Source organism: Porites lutea, chromosome 10 (assembly GCF_958299795.1).
Source record: "Porites lutea chromosome 10, jaPorLute2.1, whole genome shotgun sequence".
NCBI classification, from domain to species: domain Eukaryota; kingdom Metazoa; phylum Cnidaria; class Anthozoa; order Scleractinia; family Poritidae; genus Porites; species Porites lutea.
In genome coordinates, this window is record NC_133210.1 from 25,552,483 (window position 1) to 25,574,747 (window position 22,265).

The 22,265-nt window shown below is 40.8% G+C and overlaps 1 protein-coding gene across 2 annotated transcripts; it reads left to right on the top strand.

Annotated features, from left to right (window-relative positions):
- Positions 1 to 1,856: 1,856 nt before the first annotated feature.
- On the top strand, positions 1,857 to 21,687 carry LOC140949834 (angiotensin-converting enzyme-like). 2 transcript variants are annotated; one of them, XM_073398968.1, is made up of 6 exons: positions 1,857 to 1,996; positions 13,436 to 14,594; positions 16,168 to 16,391; positions 17,663 to 17,906; positions 18,904 to 19,026; positions 20,437 to 21,687. In XM_073398968.1, exons 2-6 carry the CDS (start codon positions 13,549 to 13,551, stop codon positions 20,687 to 20,689), a joined length of 1,890 nt encoding a protein of 629 aa, XP_073255069.1. In that variant the 5' UTR covers positions 1,857 to 1,996; positions 13,436 to 13,548; the 3' UTR covers positions 20,690 to 21,687. The 2 variants fall into 2 exon arrangements, with proteins under 2 accessions (XP_073255069.1, XP_073255070.1); XM_073398969.1 differs by lacking the exon at positions 1,857 to 1,996 and adding an exon at positions 9,349 to 9,492.
- Positions 21,688 to 22,265: the final 578 nt, after the last annotated feature.

A 22,265-nucleotide genomic window follows, 5' to 3' on the forward strand; every position in this document is an offset into this window, starting at 1 on the left:
GAATAGACAGATTAGGAAACTCTGAAAAGCTCAGCCAAGCCTGAAATTATAGCAATGTTTGGCTCTTGAACTGCAATGTGTGATTTTTCGTTCTAGCGTTTATCTAAATATTACAAACATTATTAGTCGCTAATTCAAAAAGACGACTTCAAGCAATTAGTTAAAAAAAAAAAAAAAAAGAACGGTAAAACAAAAAAGCTTTTCTTTTACATTAAGAATGTATGTTTTTTCTCTTTCGTATATAAACATTTCTTTGAGAACTTGACCACTCGGAGTCGACGTGTTTCGAGGCGGAAGGGAGTATGTGTGGCGATGTACATTTAAGTCTACTTTAGGTATAATTAATAATAAGTTAAACTCGAAATCCATGAATACGAAATATTTGAGATTTCGGTTTTGTTTACTGTCAATTTCATTCCTAGTTTGCGCTGGTGGATTTTTCAACCTGCATCGACCTGTGTTTTTTGTCGCCTTTTGATAATGCAATCTTACTTGAACGACGTAAGGTTAGTGACAAATGACCGTTTTTTAAAATCGTCTAGACGTGTGTAACGTCTTAGACGTTCAGTTGTCTGGTGTAAAAACGGGACGCAAAGAATTGTCGGAAACCTCATGGAGAGAAAACTATTTTTCTGAAAAACAAAAATAATTGTCTCATTCGTCTCTGGACAAGATGGGCATTCATGCGTCCTAATTAGATCGTTCCCTTTGAATACCAGACGCATTTTACGTCTGAGATGTTACACTGTGGACACTGAAACCGGGGTGACACTTGGAAGAAGAATGTCCAATCACAACGTTTTCTGAAAACAAAAGATTCTCACTTTTTTTGCCCACGGACCAATAAAAAAAATGAAACTTTAAAACCCTTTAAACTTACCTGACCTTTTAGGAAACAGCCCTCAAATTTACGAATGTTGTTGGTCCCTTTATGATTAAACCGTTAGAATCTTCTATTTTCAGAAAACGTCATGATTGGACAATCTTCTTCCAAGTGTCCCTTTTTGAGTGTCCGATGTTACACGACCATTTACAACATTGTTGCAACATTGCAACGCTGTTTTGCGAATCGTCCCGTTTAACGACGCACTTACTTACTGAAAACGTTTTTATACTAGAAGTGTGGCATAAAAACGGCAAATCTTTGCTTTAACTTTTTTATGCTTGGCTGAGTTTTTCAAGGGAATTATCATTATTAGTAAAATCCAATTAGTGGTCTATTATCAATGCCGTGTTCTGATTGGTTGAGCTACTACTATGCCCCTCATGGGCTATTGACTCAAAGCCCATTCGGGCTCGAGGAATAATTGTTAAATATTGGAAAACGAGAAGACCCTGGGAACAAGGTTGAAATTGAAGTACTCAGTGCCTCCATTTCCACGGCTTTCTTTAGCGTCAAAAACAAAACAGGGAATTGCATCTTTTTTTATGCCTCGCTTTGAGGTTTTATACACTCCCCTTTCCTGTCAGACAAACTCCAAAGGTATATAAAAAAAAAATTAATAATCCTTTAATCAATGAAATGAACGTTTAACATTTGCATAACAATATTTTGCCTAAAGGAGAAAAGACAGTAATCAGCTGAATAAATTTCAATTCACTGTTGTTTAGACAAGGATCTAGGGTGCTTCTACTGTCCAGTAACTTTTTCGTGCATAACACACTCAAATTTTACGTAAGTAAAATGAAATAGAGGCCATAACGAAAGAGATAATGTTCCGACGTTTCGGAGGAATTGGAAATAAATAAATGCGAGTTATTTATTTCCAATTCCTTGATAATGGCGTCATGAAGTCACCGAATCGTCAGAAGCTGTCTCATTAGTATTAACAATGTTTATGTTTCTCCAAATCAATTTTAATATAATTGCATTAATAGCCTGAGAGAACAGCCGACATTAAAGCCAGCGACAGTGGAAACCCACCTTTAAACCCAGAAATTCTCTTGAAGCTCTTACATTGCACTTGTACGTCAAAGGGCATCAACAACCTTAAAGGTAAGTTTTTTCTTTCTCGCTTGTGTTCAGTGATAGTAGGAAACTTATGAGCATAACGAGGGCGACGTTAGCAAAAATGCCTTTGTCACGGTTGTTTCAACTCGCTTAAAACTTCAAACTGTTTGGGTTTCATTTCCTTGGAACTTAATTTTGGGGACCAAGCCCAAGTGCAGGATGGACTGTGTTAATTGTGTTTACGTTTTCCATAAGACGTCTGGTCTGAGGATTTTACGTTCTAATCGTGCAGCGACGGTAAAGAAATGTACAAAAAAGATTGCTGTACGTAAAAAATTGTTGTTTTACTTATTGTAAACATATTGCTTTTTAGACGTCCTAGTTGTTGTCGCCTTCGTTGTTACGTTCGCCTGTATTTTGTTCGCTCGATCCAATTCAATCAACTTTATTTAAACACGGTGAATGGCTCAGCAAACTGGTTTTCAGACATGCCGTGTAACAATTACAAGTTATAAATATTAAAACTACAGTTGACTCCCGATACCTCACGCGAACCCTTGCTAACTCGAACCAAAATTGATTTTCCCTGGATTTTTTTGTTGTAATTTTAGGCTCGGTAACTCGAACCCTCGATAACTCGAATCTCCCGCTAACTCGAAGTAATTTTTGTTTCCCCTCAGATCACTTCTATATAATTTTAACCTCGATAACTTGAACCATGTTTTGAGCCTTAAAAAGTCGGGAAAAAAACAGTGTACTGGCGTCCAATTTCCCATTGACGTGTTGTACGCATATAGCGTAGTTTACTAGTGGAGGCGTATGTTGTTTGTCACAAATCTAACATGAAACAGCTATAATTCTGAAAACAGTAAAACGCATGCTCTGTTTAGACAATGTTCTGTTACGTTACGTTCTGATTTATAATCTAGAAGTGTCTTTTAATTTTCAGTTGACATTTCTACAATTAAATGCCACTAAAATGTTCACTTTGCAGTAAAAACTGTTTTTTTCCTTCCTTCCGGCTATTTTCTTCGAGCTCCCCATAACTCGAACTCCCGATAACTCGAACTTGTTTCGATCTCCCTTGAAGGTTCGAGTCATCGGGAGTCGACTGTAGTGATTAACTAACATTGTTATTCATTTAAAATATTTACCCAATTCTGATTGGCAAAAAGCACACGCCTAATTCACCATAACCAGTTACTGATGACCAAATTTGCAAGAATTTTAACGAGGAAATGACATCAAAAATGGAGCCTGCTACAGGTTAAGGCACCGTTACCGAGAAGACCTGGCGACGAGGTTGAGTTGTTGGTATTTCACTCGTTTCAAGAGTAAGAACTACAGCTGCAACTAGGCGAGATAATAGCTAAACACATAGCAAAAACAGCAAGAAGAATCTCGAAGGGCGACATTTGCTATCTGGAGAATATTTGCGAAGCTGGACAAACCTAAACGTACACTATCGACTATCTAAGATGAACTTAACATCGATGCAGGTAAGCATGTTGTAGCTATGTTTTTAAACTAGGAATTGCTTTGAATGAATGATAAAGCAATTAATGAATTCGGCTTTCGTAGGATATGAAGAATTAAGCAGATCTCGGAGGGTGTTATCCACCTCGGCCTTCGGCCTCGGTAGATAACACCCTCCTCGATCTGCTTAATTCTTCGTATCCTACTCAGCCTCATTCATTAATTGCTAATTATAATTCATTCAAAATATTTCCCCGATTCTGATCGGCTAAAAGCACACGCATAATTCATCATAAAGAGCTACTGATGACCAAATTTGGAAGAACTTTGTGTTTAATGAACCGATGACGTCAAACGTGCAGCCTTCTTGCCGGTTAATGCACCGTTAACCGATAAGCCCTGCGGACGAGGTTGAGTTGTTTTGGCTGTGAAAACAAAAGTGGCGGACATCTCACTCGTTTCAAGAGTAAGAACTAGGCAAAATAATAGCTAAAAACACGGCAAGAACAGAAAGAAGACAACTCGAAGGGCGACATCTGCTATTTGGAGAACATTTGAGGAGCTGAACAACCCTAAATGTGCACTAGCGAAGATAAACTTAACATCAATGGAGGTAAGCATGTTTTAGCTATGTTTTTAAACTAGGAATTATTTTGAATCTCAATCCCAATAAAACAATTATTGAATTCTGCTTCGGTATCATATGAAGAATTATGGAGATCAAGATCGATCTCCATAATTCTTCATAAGATACTCAGCCTCATTCATTAATTGTTAAATATTGTGTTTTTAATAAAAATTCAAAAGAATTGTTTGATTACGTTATGGGTATTCACAGACGAAAGGAAGACTTTTAAAAAACAAAAAGTGTGATGTATAGTACCTTAAGGGTTACATAAAGGAATGCCGGAGATCCTAATTATAACCGTTAAAAAAAATTAACCTCGGATCAGTTTTGTAAAGCTTGTTGTATCTATAATTTCCGTTATTTCTACCAAAAAGGGAAATGAACTTTTGAAGTCGCCTCTTTCGGAAGGTCGCTACTTTTGGCATTTGCTAACATCTGTCAAATTTCATCGCTACTTTCGGGGGAGGCGTTATTTTCGGAACTTTACGGCATACCAGACGTAGATAATCGATAGTAATCGATATCAATTATCTATGAATATTGATTTTTAATATCAATCGAATTGAAATCGATAACCAAAAAAGTTGTGACTTCGATTAATATCAATTTCCGATAGAAGTCGATATTGATTTTTTTAATCGACTGTTATCGATTACTATTGATTATTATCGGAAAAGACTGAAGTCGTTTTTCGTTAGAAGTTCAATATTGACACCTTGTCCGTACGATATTATTGAGTTATTCAGTCATGATATTATGCCCTTCTTTTAATTGATAAAATACTGAAGGAACAGAAACACTAAATGGAACAAATTGCTCTTTTGTTTTGATTTTTTAGCTGTTCATAAAAGGGAAAGAAATATTATTGCGAAAGTGGCACAAAATGACTCTCTGTCGCTGTAGCAATTCCATAACTGAATATGGAGCATAATTAAGAACAAAATCAGTGTTCTTGTTCAGTCTTATGATTTCCGTCAATGAGCCGCGTTAAGAAAGAACTACGTCTGGATTGAATAGACATATAAAGATCTATTAAACCTGGATTAAAATAAATCAGGAAACCAGAGAAAAAAAAATCGAAAACAAACAAATGGAATCTGGTGAAGGCTGCGCCTGGAGTGGTTGCGGAACTGGTCATCAAAAATAGAATGTGTCAAGCTAGAGCCGGACTCATGGGTGTTGCTTGCCAATAGACCTTTTTACCGATACGGCGGCCATATTGAATTAATTCGCCGGAAAATTAGAAGACCAAATCCCTGACTATAAATATTAACAAACTGAGAAATAAAGGGGCGAAGATTTCCATGCCGTGTACTGAAAACAAATTTATTATCTTATGGGTTAGCTTCAGACATCCGCAGTAGGGAGAAGTCGTTACGTCACGTTGTCATGGTAGCAAAATTTCTGGAAAAGTACGCCGCCATATTGGAAAACGAGAAGACCCTGGGGACGAGGTTGAAATTGAAGTTCTCAGCGCGACACTCATCGCCGCCATTTCCACCGCTTTCTTTAGCGTCAAAAAGAAAATTGGGAATTGCATCTTTTTTTATGCCTTGCATTGAGGTTTTATCCACTCTCTTTTCCTGTCAGACGAACTCCAAATGTATATAAGCAAGAGACTATAAAGGGGACAACAACAACAGCCAATCACATAGCGCGAATGTGTTCGGCGCCGTGGATGACCCACGCTGAGAGCCACGCGTCCTTCACGAAATGACGCAGAACAAAATCGGGGAAGACGCGGACAGCGATTTTGCTATTCCTTTTGTCGACGAAAACGACTACAGCGAGATTTCTGCGAAAGCTGTGTCAGCGAAACCGAAATTAAAAAAGAATCGCCCTTCCTCTCTTGTATAGAGCTAACAGTAGAGCAGGGAAATCCTTAACACACTGAATATTCTCTCAGGATCATTTATAATTTACGGTTTGAAGAGAGCAATTTCTGGTTTGATGTTTATTTTTTTCAGTCTTTATAGCGATTATTCCTACCCACTTACTTTGTCAACTGTAGGCGAACCCTCCTAAAGCTGAATTTCAAGGGACCATATTCAAGCTCAGAAAGAGAAATAAAATTTCGTCGTTGCTTATTTACGTCCTCCATAAAACACGAAATTAGGCATTTTCACGTCGTAGTCGTGCAAAAACGGGAAAGAAATGAACAAAAAAGTGTGTTGCACGTGCGAAGTTGTTTTTTTGCTAATTAAACCTATTGTTTTTTTGATGTTCTAGTTGTCGTCCGCGTCGTTGGATCTTAAACTCCCTAAATTGTACAAACGACCGGTTTCAATAGACCGGCGAAATTTCTCATTTTATTAAAGCACTGAGGTTACGACAACTTCGAGTTAAACTGATTTCACGGGTTGTCAAAGAGTCCAGCGATTCCTTTTTCCCAGGTGAGCGCCGACTCATTTCGCTTCAATATTCAGGAATGCTCTCGATCTTTTTACGCTTTCATTGCCTCTCGCCCGACATGTTTTGCACGGCGTTTGGTCATGCGAAACCTCCACGAAACATCCACGCCTCGCGCGAGGTAACTTTATCCCGATTCTAAAAATAACTCGAGACGAATTACCTATGGAATAGGGTGTATATGGGTTCCTTGATAATGGCGTCATGAAGTCGACGAATCGTCACAAGCTGTCTCATTAGTATTTACAATCATATGCTTATTTTTCTTCAAATGTATAAATAGCCTGGGAAAACAGCCGACATTAAAACCAGCGACAGTGGAAAACCACCGTTAAACCCAGAAATTATCTTGAAGCTCTTACATTGCACTTGAACGTCAAAGGGCATCAACAACGCTTTTTCGCTTGTGTTCAGTGATAGTAGGAAACCTATGAGCAACAACGAGGGCGACGTTAGCGAAAACGTCACTGTGAAAAACTCTGTCACGGTTATTTCAACTCGCTTAAAACTTCAAACTGTATAGGTTTCATTTCCTTGGAACTAAATTTTTGGGACCAAGCCCGGGGGGGTACTCGATATATCCCTGGGTGGGGAGGTGCGGCGCGGCCCCTCATACCCTGACCCTGTTTAAGACAAATATCGCTGATTTTACTCCCCAGTTTAAGACAGAATTCCGATTTTTGATACCCTGTTTAAGACATTTATCCTGTTTAAGACAAAAATTGATAAATCGATACCCTGATTAAGACAAAAAATGATAAATTCGATACCCTGTTTAAGACAAAAATCCCGAAAAACATCCGCTGGCTGGCCCCACGTCCCCATTAAGCCCTTATAAGGGAGTACCCCCCGGGGGGCCAAGCCCAAGTGCGGGATAGACTGTGTTGTGTTTACGTTCTCCATAAGACGTCTCGTCAGGAAATTTTACGTTCTAATCGTGCAGTGACGGCAAAGAAATGTACAAAAAAGATTGCTGTACGTAAAAAAAGTGTTGTTTTACTTATTGTAAACATATTGCTTTTTAGACGTTCTACGTAGTTGTTGTCGCCTTCGTTGTTACGTTCGCCTGTACTTTGTTCGCTCGATCCAATTCAATCAACTTTATTTAAAAACGGTGAGGGGCTCAGCAAACTGGTTTTCAGACATGCCGTGTAACAATAACAAGTTATAAATATTAAAAGTAGAGATTAACTAACAATAAATTAGCACAAGGAAGGAAGAAACTAAAATGACTAGCACACTCTTTTATCAGGATTATTTATCGAATTTTGGGCTGAAGCTGCCGAGCCAGGCCTAAACATTGTTTAATTAATTTTATGGCCTCGAGATGTATCTCAAAACCAGTTTTCGATTCTGTTCAGTCTCTCATGTGTTTATTGAACTGTGCTCTTGCACAGTCTCGTTTTAAAAGGTGTTGATTTTGTTAACTGCTCGTTTATGTAATATATTAAACAATTATTGGATGAGGTTTTTTTGTGATATCCGGAATAATCAAGGTCGAGGTACCGAGACCTTGATTATTTGGGATATCAAAAAAACTAGCCTGCGTGGCAGGCGTTTGAAAGGGAAGGGAAAGGGGGTTTTGGGCGCGAGGAGGAAGGGAAGGAGGGAAACGCCTGCCAGGAAACCATTGTTTTCGCCATCCCGCCTACTAATTATGTATGCAAAAATAACGCAACTGTGAATGACTAGCTGTCAAATAAGTCTGGCCGCGATGCGCTTATTTAAGTCGTATTTCGCGTACTGTTTTTCTTTTGTTTTCCTAAAGCAAGGAATCTGAAGTGAAGGTACTATTAAAAAAAGTGTAAATGCAGTCGTCCGTTGAAAGAAGAAAGACGCAACCATACGTGGCTTGTTATATAAAATCCAGCATAAATCTATTACGTTTTTGCTGAAGGTATCGTGTTGGACTTCCCAACTTGCATGCAGTGTTTGTCGGAGAAATCAATTACAAACACTTCGCTGACTCTCGAACTGGATCCAGCGCAGCATACAAAAGAACGCTGCCTTGTAGCAGGGAAAGAAGAGCGGAACTTCAAAGGTCTACAATAAGGCTAATTCTGCAATCAATATTATTATTGAAGTAAGTTCCTGGCGGGCTTTTTAACGTCTATAACCAGCAAGAAGAAGTCCTCAAACCAGAAATCGCTAGGGATTATAGATCGCTTCGTCTTCAATAATCTGGTCGTTGATAAGCGTAGCCTATGTGGTAGGCGTTTAAGGTCAAAATACAGCAGATAACAAGCACACAGGCGGCATGATTTTTCCTTTCTCTCTTCTAGTGAGTAAAACAAGCCGTTAGGAGACAAGACTCCCCAAAACCAGTCAGCAAAACTCATCTAGCTGACAGTTCCTCCGAGCGAACGACGCCAAACTAGGCTGCGTGGCAGGCGTTTGAAAGGGAAAGAAAGGGAGTTTTAGGTGCGAGAGAAACGCGAGAGGCGCGCGAGGAGGGATTATTACATCCAAACACAGCACAAGGATCTTTTTTCCCATTACATCTCTCTCCCCGCCGCGTGTTGCCTTTTCTCGCGTGGGGTGATTTCCACGCGCGCTCGCGTTTAGCACGCTCTACTATCTCTGAGGAAAAATGGGGGACTACTCGTAGTCTATAAATCGAATTAATCCAATATGGCCGCCGTATCGGTAAAAAGGTCTATTATCGCTTTATCGATTACTATGGATTGCTATCGATTGTTGCCGATTTTGTTAATCGATAAATTATTTTTTCTGTGACTTCGATTTCTATCGATTTCCGATATCAATCGATATTAATGGCGGATTAAATCGATTAATATCGATGATATCGACTGATTTCCGATACCGATTTTTATCGATTAACTACGTCTGGGGTATAATGTATTCAATAAAAGGTCCGGTTGCCTTCAAAAGAAACTGAAGCTCTTCGCCTGTGGGAAAGTGAAACAAAAAAAATTGCTTTCATAAATTCAATTTACCAGAGTGACTGAAAAGCTGATGTTTCGATCGCCAGGCCTGCGTAAGAACGAAACGCTGTGAAACTTTGCGTGTAAGTATTCTAAAATAATTTATATCAGTGGTACATGAATGATATTGTCTATAGCCAGTCAATGAGCTTAACATAAAAGGTGGATTTGTGTATAGCCGTCGCATTTGTTCCGTGGAATTGTTTATTGTTGTTAAGCTTGAAAACAAAACTTTCATCTGGCAAATGAGATTGCTATACTCGCACGTATCAACCCCAAGTGCACCTTATTCTAGAGTGGTTCAGTCTTCGCTTCGATCGATTGCATGGGCTGCAGAATTGATCAAAAGAACTTTCATGGTAATACATTGATGACACTTTTATCGGATGTAAAACTTGCTATTCAAAGTATAACAGCCAAGCTTTATCCTATAAAGAAATGGTCTATTGTACCCACCTGAATTTGCCCATCAATCTTAAAACATTAGTTCCTTTGTTCGAGGTGACACCTTTCCAGACCGACCCGAAGCTTGTTTGAATAATCGGAAACCTATGTCATGAAAAACTTGTGTACCACGGAGGGTGGGGAGTGCTAATGGATCTATCAAGAATGGAATTTCACTAGGGTACCGACGGGAATAGTCAGAGGAGCTATAGAGAGCTATTCTTCTAAAGACGTCCACAAATTGTAAGTTTTTGAGGCAGTGAACTGAAAACTTGGTCTTTTAGTTCCATCATTGCTTTTATTTTTTATATTAACCCGCCGCATGCGTAGACTGGCTAGACTTCTCCCGATACTTTTATGTCGTTACTTCGAAGATTCTAGTCCTGGTTATCCAAGCGAGCGAGAATACGTTCTCAAACAACCGGCTTTCTCTTTTTGCGCCAACACACTTTGATTAAACAGGTGTGGTCTTTTTACTTCACGAACAGTTGCGCATTATACAGCACTTTCATGTGCGATAACTTAGAAACGACTTCGTGTGGTTTTTACTTACGGAGAGCAATTAATTTTGTCAGTAAGTGTGGGGGCATTGAGCCGTGTTTTAAACTTCGCGGGCCAGTACAAAGGAGGTGCGATTTCTTTTAATTTTTAGTTTACTTACTCGAGTCACTGCCAACTGGAAATCTTCCTTTATAGATCGATTGGTTTCGCATAACTCTGCCTGGAAAGTTAAGCAATTACTTAACAGCATCTTTGGGCTGTTAGAGAAGCGTGTAATTTTTACTTGAAGCCGGAGCAGAAAATTTTATAAGTAAGTGTCTTGTTTAACTTCGCGGCACAGTGGGGAGGTGCGACTTTTTCAGTCTTTTCTTTTCATATTCCTTTCAGTGTATTCATCGCCGACGGAGAATTTACTTTTTATTTGTTTCGTTTAACCCTGTCCGAAAAGTTGCACATTCAAGTACACAGCGCGTGCAAATTAGAGACGTCAGCACCAAGCACTTGTACTTTTCACTCGAAGAAAGCAACATAATGTCAGTGTCGGGGCTTTGAGACGTGTTTTTGACTTGGCTGGCTTTTTAGTAAACTTGTGTAAACGGCGAAAACATTTAATTTTCAACAGTGACTACGCACCGGTCATACGTACAATCAATATTTACTCGATTCAGAAAAGGGCTAACTGACATTGCAAACATCCTTTGCTCAGGGGTCCGATGATAAAAGATTCCTTTTGTGTCGCAGACAATATACATCTTTTTCTCCGCTTAAATATCTGGGCAGCTGAGTATCTCATAAAATTGGTCAGTTTGCCCTCCAAAAACAAACATAAGGCAGGGAAAATTTAAGCAAAAAAAAAATTTGCTAGCCAGAGAGCTTTCTGGATGATACGCAACTTCGAGGTATTACGTTCCGTCATTGAACGGGTAGGAAGTGTTCGCAGGGGGAGGGGGGAAGGTGGAGCCAGGGCAGGGAGGCTTTTTCTTTTAGCCCATGAAGAAGGTTTGTCTTTCAAACCAAAATATTGGGCAAATTTGTTTAAATGTATATTTTTTGTTTTATCCTTTTGTTTACTTTTCTTCGCCTTGCCGTGACTGGATCAGTTGGCCGTTCTTTTTTTTACATTTTTTTTTTATACGGGCTTTTAGTCCCCTACCTTTTTTCCGAAAACTTTTTAAAAAGTTTCTTAGAGGAGATTTTCTTCAGCCCCCGTACTTCAAAACATGTTCCGCCGAAAAGCAACTGATCTTTAATTATCGTAAACTGTCGTTTGAAGGGGCTGTGTCGCGACTGTCCAGTTCATTTTGTTTAGGACAAACTGTTAGGCTGAACAGTTTTCAAAAACCCTAATTTCAATCCGTTTCAATCTTCTTCAGTTTTGCCCGTCCGTGGCATCTGTTGTTTCTGTTATGTTATTTTAACCTTCCTTTAAAGTTTTAAACGGTTATTTTTATGTTTCTCTTAATTTAGCGGGCATTTTGTAATTTCCTAATTTGGCTGAATTTCGTGACACAGCTCCTTTAGGGAGCGATCCTGGCTTCCAGACACTTTTTATGCGCGGTTTCTGATCAGCGGTCAAGTCTTTTTGGGACCCGAGCGTTTTTGCCTCTCGTCACTTCGGCCAAGTCCCCCTGGGGCCGACATCGAAGCAACTAGCCGCACGTGAGAGAAAAAAAACTATGGTACCCAGGGTACTTTATATAAGCCCGGGGCTAATACATCTTCGTAAGGAGTTTAATGAAGGCTTATAAGCGGAGGGGCTTACATTCGAGGGACTTATAACCGGACTAGAAAAAGCGGTTCGAAACAAGCCGCTTTTTGCATTTCAATTACAAGTTTTCCGTTAGGTTTCAAAACATCAAAATCAGTAAATCGTGTTTATTTCAATATAAGCTCGAGGAGTGCTTATATCTGGGGGGGAGTTTATGATCTGATGTTTTTTTTGTTGTTGTTGTTGTTTACAGGTAGATATGGGCCTAAAACTTGGGTTGGTGGCGTATAAGTGTGGGGGGAGGCGGATAAGCGGTAGTTTTTGGAGGGGCCTTAGCTACAAAGCCGGTAGTGCTGATCAAAGTACCTTTTAATTTAACTCACTATTTAAGCTTAAAATAGTCGAAAAAAATCAAATTTCTTTCAACACAAGCTAGAGGGGGGAGGGGGGGGGGGGGGGGCTTATAATTGGATGCATTTTTTTGTTTCCCCTTAGATGGGCCTATAACTGGTGGGGGGCTTATAAGGGAGGGAGGAGGGGGGCGCAAAAGCGGAAGTTTACGGTATTCGACCGTGTTTTGTATATTGAACTCGACAACATTTCGGTGTAATATAAGAGAGAAAAAAAGAGAATTTGGCAAATACCCAGCGATATGGAGCTCACGTTGGCGTTTACTACTGAAGAAGAATGTACAACCATGCTTAGGGCTTTCCACAAGTTGCTCGAGATTTTCCAAAGTTTCCCGTAATTTCTCAAAATGTTGCTCAATCTTGCTCAAAAAACCATCAAAAGTTGCTTTTTGTAACGAAAGTTGCTCATAAAAACAAAACCTTTTTGGTCTGATGCTAAAATATGCGAATTTGAAAGCTGTTTCGATATCTCCGAATTAGAAGATAACTAGGGAAATTGCTCAGAACGCAAAAAGTTGCTCGATACGAAAAAAGTTGCTCAGAATACGAGAAGTTGCCAAAAAGTTGCCGAGCAACTTGTGGAAAGCCCTAACTACTAATGCGCACCCCAAGTTTAGATTTTCACCCAGTCATCTTACGAGCCTGAAATGTTATTTTTGTTTGATTTTTTGCTTAGGGAAACAGCTTTACTAACAGGTGTTTCGAAACAACCAGCTTAGTGTTTTGGTTTTTGTATACTCTGTCATAAGCGAATGACATGTTCCTAAACAAAGGACAATTGCCAAACGCTGATTTTTTATGGACGTTGATTGTTGATTTTAATCAAATTTCAATTCAACAACATCAATTAGCCAGTCGTCGGGTCCCAAATTAAATTGATTGTGTTTCGTGACATGTTGGGTGATATGTTATGTTTACGAGTTGGTGGTAAACAAAGGGTATATTGATTTTAATTTGTTACAGATTACACAACCGAGCGACCAGCGATATCGCGGCAGAGGCAGGATTACGAACGCCCACCGTTGATTGCCAAAGCCGGATCCACTGTAGCAACTTGCTGCAATCTTAACGTGAAAATGCGCTGGGAAATTCCCTTTACTCTCCTTCTATACGCTGTATTGATACCCTTTCTTTGCTCTGCCGCCGTTGATCAAGGGGAGGAGGCAAAAGCTCTGGAATTTCTCAAGAAATACAACAATGAGACTCGCTATGCAGATTACAAGTCTACTGTACGTTCGTGGAATTACGCTACAAACCTCACAGATTACAATAGTAAACTGAAGACAAACGCAAGCCTTGCTTTCTCAGAATTTTACAAGGGGATGCGAGAGAACGCGTCAAAATTCGACGTGAGCAAACTGTCCGACGACACCAAGAGGCAAATCCAGTTTATCACTTCCTCAGCGACACCCAAAGATGAAGCCGTGTTGCGCAGAGTCACCGAGCTCGAATCAACAATGGAAGGTATCTACAGCACTGGCAAAGTTAAAGACAGTAACGGTAAAATGCTTGCACTGAACCCAGACTTGTACCGCATATTGGCGACAACACGCGATTATGATAGACTTCAGTTTGCATGGAAAGGCTGGCGGGATGCGGTTGGCCCGAAACTGCGACCTCTCTACAAGGAATTTGTGAAACTGAAAAACCAAGGCGCCAGAGAAAATGGATGGGAAAACATTGGAGAGTACTGGCGATCGTGGTACGAGGTTGATGACTTGCAGAGCATGGTTGAAGGCTTTTGGAACAAATTGAAGCCCCTATATGAAGAGCTCCACGCCTATGTGAGGTACCGGCTTAGCCAGAAGTACAGCAAGATGAAAAAGACCGGTCCAATCCCAGCGCACCTGCTAGGAAACATGTGGGCGCAATCGTGGGTAAATATTTACGATCTCGTCGAACCATACAAAGGCAAACCCAGCCTAGATGTTACAGCTAACATGGTAAAGCAAAACTACACTCCGCTGAAAATGGTGCAACTCGCCGAGTCATTTTTCATTTCAATTGGTTTGGAACCTCTCCCCAAGTCATTCTATAATTTATCCTTGATCAGTAAACCTGATGACAGAGAGGTCATTTGTCACGCCTCCGCTTGGGATTTCAGCATCAACAAAGACGTCAGGTAAGGCATCACAATTTCTCCCTGCATTCGAGGTTTTCATTCGAGTAGTGTCGTCACGCAACGCTGGGGAGGAGTGTTGCGTGACGACACTAAAAACGGCTGCGAGGGAGACTAGCCTGTTCCAGGCGCTCACTAAATAGTGGGGACGGTGCGACAATCATTTGTGAAGTGAACAGGAAAAGTGTAGAGGGCAAGCCAGTATACAAAGCATTTCCTACTATCTACACATGTATACATGTAGACCAATGGTTTTGACGATGCCCGACGCTAGGCTAAGTACACGGCTTCCTTAGGGGAGAGGGCAGAGGAGATTCTAGGGGGAGGGGGGAGGGGTTCTCTCCTCTTTTCACTTCTCTCGTCCCCCTTTCCCCCGGTAGTGCCTGATACTCAGGCTACCCCGACGTAGGCTTGATTTGCGGTTAGGGGTTTCCTTTTCTTTCCTCCCCTCCCCTCCCCCTTCAAGCTTTCCTTCTTTGCTCCCCTTCCGTTGCTCCAACTTTCTCAACGACCTCGTGCAGAAGCACTTGCTACACAGGCAGTTTTTCGTCGAGTTCCGTTTATGTTTTGTTAATTCGTTTTTTCGTATTTTTCCTTTGTTATTGTTCATACTGATGGCCTTTTCCCCAAAGCTTCACGAGGTTCTACGATACACGCATTCCCAGTAAATTTCTATATATTTCTAGTATGAATATTAAAAAGTCAAACTATGTAATTTTTCGTCCATACCAAAAAAACTCAACTATGATCCCCAGGTTAATATTTTTGACAATGAAAGCAATAAAACGGTTACCCTTGAACGCAAAAACTTTATTAAATATCTTGGACTGTTAATCGATGAAAATCTATCTTGGAAGACCCATATTTTCTCTGTTGCAAATAAAATAAGTAAAACAATTGGGCTAATGGCGAGATTAAGACATATTGTTCCCACTTGCATCCTCTTAAATATTTATCAGTCACTTATTACACCTTATCTAACTTATGGTCTTATCTCTTGGGGCAACGCGTGTAAAACTTTCCTTGACCAAATTCTTGTCCTTCAAAAACGCGCACTGCGTTTAATATATTTTGCTGAAACAAATAACCACGCAATACTTTTTTTTGTCAATGCAAAAATTCTACCTTTACAGTCTCTATATTATGAATCCGTTTGTGGTCTTATGTATGATGTAAATAAAAACACTGCTCCGGATAATATTTCGAAACTCTTCTCTCGAATTTCTAGTGTTCATACTTACAACACACGTGCCTCAACCTCCGAACATTTGTATACTAAAGAATCTCGACTCAATGTCAAACGAAATGCTTTTTCCCGTGTTGGGGTCAAAATTTGGAATGGGATACCTCAAATTCTTAAAGAAAGACCGAAAAAAGCTTTTAAAAGATCGCTAAAAGAAATGCTATTTGTCTAGTTTGTAGTAAATTATGTAGCCTGGCCTGCCTCGAATAGCCTCGCTAACTGCAGGCCAGTCCCAATGTATCTTTTGCTATATTTCCAAATTTAAATAAAGTTGAAGTTGAAGTTGAAAAAAATAAAGTTGAAGTTGAAGTACTTGATGTGTTATCCTTTCAGAGTAAAGCAATGTACCACGGTCACACATAACTACTTGGTCACCACTCACCACGAGTTGGGCCACATTCAGTATTACCTACAGTACTGGGACCTACCATACGAGTACCGCACCGGCGCTAACCCAGGATTCCATGAAGCCGTTGGCGATACCATGTCACTTTCAGTCGACACACCACAACACTTGACGAAAATTGGTTTGTTAGAGAACTACAGCGATGATGAAGGTACAGATAGAATACATGACATTATTACCCGGCACAATTTTCTCTTTTAATTCATAAGCCCTTGCTCAGAACGATCTTCCCTCCGTGAAATGCGGTACGTTCTTGAGCTATCTAACCTCCATAACAGGCGCTTTATGAGCCAAGCGAGGCGAACGCGGCATTTATACAGGCTAGGGCTATCCAGCGGAAAAACGTTTTCTCTTGTGATAAAAAATATTGGAAGCAATGCATATTCGCACTTTATTTTATTTTTTTAATTATTTTTTTCCATATTCGCTACTTTAGAAAAGAGAGGAAAACTGGTCCGAGTTAACTTTCGAAAAGACTCCTGGGACTGTTACGAAGGACAGGGACAAAAATTAACCAATAGCTGACAGGCGCGTCCACGATCCCAGAAACAATTGCGCAACGAACTTCAGCTCCAGTTCGCTTCTCGTACCTAAAGTGGCGAATACTCTTGTTTTTGTCGCCGATGTGACCGTTTTGCAGCCTGCGAGCAAGCTCTCCGGAGTGGGAAAAGGAAGAGAGCTTGCAACTACGTCTCTGAAAATTAAATTCCACCTCCTCTTGTAGCTGCCCGTCGACTGAGCTGTCAGATTTCCGCCAATCAGCGCGAAGCGGAAACGAGCGCGAATGTAAACAAGCACTAAAAAACACGTGCCAAGGGTAATAACGTCATTACTAATGTCATCTCCGCCAATCAGCATTTCGCACCGACTTTTTCGATGCAGATTTTCAAAATCCAGGGACGTAGTTGCAAGCTTCCCGCCAGAGCGCCCCGGAGAGCTTGCTCGCAGGCTACCGTTTTGTTGTTGCCATTTTATATTTTTCCGCAGGCTCTCTCTTTTTGTGTTTTATGTTTTGCCTTCCAAATTCAGACCACGTGATGTTCTCCAGGAAATCTTCCTTTTTTTTCTTTTCATATACATATGAACGTGCATCCACGTGTATAGGACGAAATTTGAACAGTTGAACAGTTCTCTGGGGTACCATCACGTGGTCTGAAATGGGAAAGCAAAACATACAAGTTAAAATGTTCTATTGTTTTTGACGATTGGAAAAAAAGAAACAGCTCTCTCCTTGCCCCACCCCTGCCCCCTTTCTAAAGGGCTAAGCAAGCAGTAATCGCGAGATTACGATCACTTACAGAAGTGGTGGGTTAACAGCTATCAGGTTTCCAGTTATTAAGGAAAGCAATTATCGGGTTTTTTTGCAAGCTTTTGCCTTACAGGAGGCTCGCTTAGCAGTGGTTTGATTATATGTCCGTTTAGAATCTGATATAAACGCCTTAATGAAGATGGCATTGCGTAAAGTGGCGTTCCTACCGTTCGGTTTTATGATCGACCAATGGCGTTGGAAGGTTTTCAGTGGAGCTATTACTGAAGAGAACTACAACGCCGAGTGGTGGAAGCTGAGGACTAAGTACCAGGGAGTCAAGCCTCCAGTGGATCGTTCAGAAGATGATTTTGATCCCGGATGCAAGTATCACATTCCTGCAAACACTCCATACATAAGGTAAGCTACTTTAGAAGGAGCTGTGCCGCAATATTCAGTCGTTTTTTCTTTCCACCTGCAAAATTTTCACTTAAAAAAAAAGAAAAAGTTATGAAATGATCCCTGCATCTTGAAATCCCGGAAGCTTTTCTGATGAGTCACTAAGGTTCTGTCCAGAAGTATCCTTATTCGTTAAGAGTAGAGGCGTTGACTCGGGTGTGGTGGTCTGTCTCAAATACACACTCATATTAGATCAAAGGGCATCATTACTCATTACTTTTAAACTTAAAAACTGCACTATGAGCAGTCTGGCAAGAGTCCCCAAAGCGGTGTTCTGAGAGTAGTAGGTAATGTGATAATTACAATTTACAATGGCTTCTTTGCCATTGTCCGGCAGGAAAGAAACGACACACATCTACATCCATACATCTTTGTATTGGGTTAAATATCGATGGGGCAAAAGCCATGTCACGTGGTTTCGAAGAGGCCAAACAAGTGATGAAATCTGCCGATGTAAGAAATCGCAGTGGAGTATGTTAATTCATAATTCTAGACAACAGAAAATGAAGATCCTTTTACCTTAAACACGAGAATGGCAAATTTATGAGTGTAAGTGATAACATTTTTGGGGGAATGTAGTTGCGATCGCAGTTGTCCTCACATCGTATAATAAAGCGGTAGAAGTTGTTGAAACTCGAACTATACATTTTGCACGACTAATATCGTTGTCTCGTTTTGAGAGAATAAACAGACTCGACGGCGATTGCACGTATTGGCAAATTTTATCACTTGTTGCCCCCTGAATTATCAGGTGACATCTCTCTTATCCCGTCAGATGCTAAAGCGCGTGCAGGGATGAATAAACGTTTCTTGCCAAAAATGTTCATATCAATGGCTTTTCACTTAACCTCGCTTTGAAACAGAGGCTTGGGACAATTCAGGAATGGCTTATTACCCTATGTAACTGAGATAAAATAACTGAATCTTGCAGTTAAAGTTATATTATTTTTCCTTTCAGATATTTTATGAGCTTCGTTTTGCAGTTCCAGTTCCACAAGGCCGCTTGTAAAGAAGCAGGTCACAAAGGACCCCTTCATACCTGCTCCATCTTTAATTCCACAAAAGCAGGGACAAAAATTGGGTAATGTTATCAATAAGTTCTGCGATGTACTTTCTTACAACCAAGTTGAGGATCTTAAACGGCCAGTGGCTTTTACAGTATTAAAAAGAGGGGGGGGGGGGGGGGGGGGGTTAACTGACGGCTTAAAATTATCCCAAATTTCAGTTGTCAGCTTTCACAATTCAGTTTACATTTCATCTTTATCACTGCGCATAAGCTCAGACATATCGATGTTTCACTCCTAAGAGTGTTTGTCAGACACGAACCTTGTTTAGTGGCCTTAGATTCCCATAATTCTCCCGTGGCTCAGTGGTAGAGCATCTGGGCTAGCAACCAGGCCCCAGTTGTTCAAAAGTTGGATAGCGCTATCCAACGGATAAATCACTATCCCACGGATAAGTGTTAGGGAAACCAATTGTGCTATCCAGTGGATAGTGATTTATCAGATGGATAGCGTTATCCACCTTTTGAACAACTGGGGCCAGAAGGTAATAGGTTTGACTCCTTTTGAAAGTTCTCGGATTTTTTTTTCCGAGCCGCTTATGTCTCTGACTGAAAAAACATCTTTCTCAGTTTGCAATTTTTACAAAACACTTTTTTACGGTGTTGCGTAGTTATCTTAATACCTTTTCGGGTCGAAGCAAAAAGTTGTACTAGGTTCTGACAGACACGAGATAGTGCACGATATAAAATAGAGAAAAGAAGCGGCCATGTCACCGTGACTTTAGAAATTATTAATTGTACCTTGACAATTTTTAAGGATGCTTCTTAGGACCAAACTAGTTAAGGCTCATCCTCGGAAACCCAGGGCAGTCAGACGGATCGGAAGAAAGGGCGTGACGAAAGTTTTCAAGGACGGGCGGAAAAGCCCTTGGGTAACGACTCTCACCAGACAATTTCCAAACGGTTAAGCGAATGCCAGCTCCTGATTGGGCTCAAAACATGCTTTGTATTATTACTTTTTGTGCACAATCGGCGAACAGCATACGCTGTCTCGTTTTCGTGTGTTCGTACACGATGGCTATTGTCTCTCGCCACACTTGTTCGGTTCTTTCGTTTGGCTCCATTAAATCCTATATCAGTCGAATGCTGATCGGCAAGCCGGCCAGCCCACCTTGTATTTTTAAACAAAGCGAGATTTTACCAAGGTCATTAAGTAGTATAACACGAACCCTTCCCCCCGGCCCCCAAACTGGCTGATCCACCTCACATAAACATGCGTACGCCCAATGGCCATTTCAAGCTTTAATGAACTAACTAATTTGCATAGTTGGGTGCCTTTGATGGCTCAATTTAGGTTTCTGAGACACTGCCCACCTACCCCTCCCATAAGCCAACATTTTGCCTAAGTGAGTTAATGTTAGCTTAGGGGAGGGGTAGGTGGGTAGTTTACAAGAACCTAACTTGATCCCATTCGATTTCTCTCAACAGTGAGATGTTGAAGATGGGCAAGAGCAAACCTTGGCCAATAGCCCTCGAAAAACTTACCGGAAGTCAGACGCTTGACGTTGAAGCGCTCACTGAATATTTCCAGCCGCTTCGTGATTGGTTGGTGAAGCAACGAGAGGAAATCGGATACGCTGCCCCGGGTTGGAAAGAGGAACCAACGTCTGGAATACCTGCGCTGACCCCAGTCTGGTTTTATTTGTTTGCCTTGTTATTCGCATTAGTCGCGTTCTTTTAGTTAAAGCGTTTTGATCCTGAAACTACTCTCTTTCTACTTTAACCATGTTAAGGTAGATTAGGGCAACATTCCGCATATTATATATTCTGATTGTTTCGTTATAACTTTTCCTGATTCTTTTCATACATAGCCTGAGTAGCGACCCGTTGAGAAACACAGGGCGTAAAGAAAAGTGCGCGCGTGAGTGGATGTTTATTTGTATCTGGAAAACCAAGTCCCCAAATTTCTCCAAATCAGATCCTAATTATTAATTGTTATTAGGACCCGATCGCTCCAGATCGAACTCAAAAGGATATCGGGCCCAAATTGTTTAAATCGGGTCTGATTACTAATCAGGTCGGTTTCAAGGGGCCTCTTTAACCTTAAAACTTGTTCGGGAGGAGGACGCGCGTAAAGGGTGCTTCCTCTTCCCTCGTGCATGCCCTTCCCACTCGCGCGCGCCTTTTCAATTTACGCCCCCCCTGCCCTGTAGTTAGGGGGCTTTAGCATCGACGACGGCAATGGCAGCGAAAACGTCAGTGTTAAAATGAATTCCCGTTTTTTCAATCTTTGTGGGGTTTATTCCAACTTGCTGAAAATGGCAAGAATGGGCGAATTTTGCTGGAGTTGAAAAAGAGATGCGTCGTCGCTTGTTTACGTCCTCCAGAAAACTTGCAATTAAGCATTTTCACGTCGTAGTCGTGCAAGGACGGTAAAGAAATGTACAAAAAAGCGTGATGCACCTGCAAAGTTGTTGTTTTGCGTAATAAACCTATTGCTTTTTTGACGTCCTCGTTGCCGTCGCCGTCGTCGTTGCTAAAGCTCCCTATTGTCATGCGACCACCCCGCAGGCTATTTTCTCCAGCCTGACGTCTTTGTAAAGTAGGACTTCGTAGATAGAGAGTGTATATTTAGACATTAATTTGTTCACCCCGTATCATTATTAGTAATACTTTTTTGTGATTTCATCTAGTAGATATCGGAAAAAATGTAGAATAAAATATGTTTCTAATTTTGAATGATTGTCTACAATGTGAAAATGAATAAAGAAGATTAGGTCAGAATTTGAGCCCCCAGTAACTATGAACCTTAACAACATTACTGAAAATCCTTCTTTCCTCACATGTTTCCAGTCCTAGAGGCCGCGAAATTAGTGTGTTACCCCTGCGTAGCAGACGCTCGGAAGGAAGAGGTTGTCAGAGGGAGATCGGGCTCGCAAGAACACCAACGGCTCGCCCTTCGTGCTGTCGCGTTTCCGTTTTTCTCGTAACCTGCGTAGGAAAAATTATCTCGGGGAAGTGCGCGTTCTCCTCGCGCGCCGTATGAAAAGTACCGACCGCGGAGGACACCTGGTTCACAGGCTATTTATCTCCTTTTCCCTTCCTTTGGACCGCCTGCCAAACTGGGGCCCTATAATTTCGGTCCATAATCTATAAGTGCAAAATTCTGCACCACCCAAGATCATTGCTTTTGAAGTGGTTTGAGCCTCGTGCAAAATCAAAATGTGAGAAACAGAAATAAAGGTAAATATTTTTCACAATTCTTCCTGTCTCCGACACCTCTAGACTTAACCTGAACGCAGGTTACTTCAGACTAG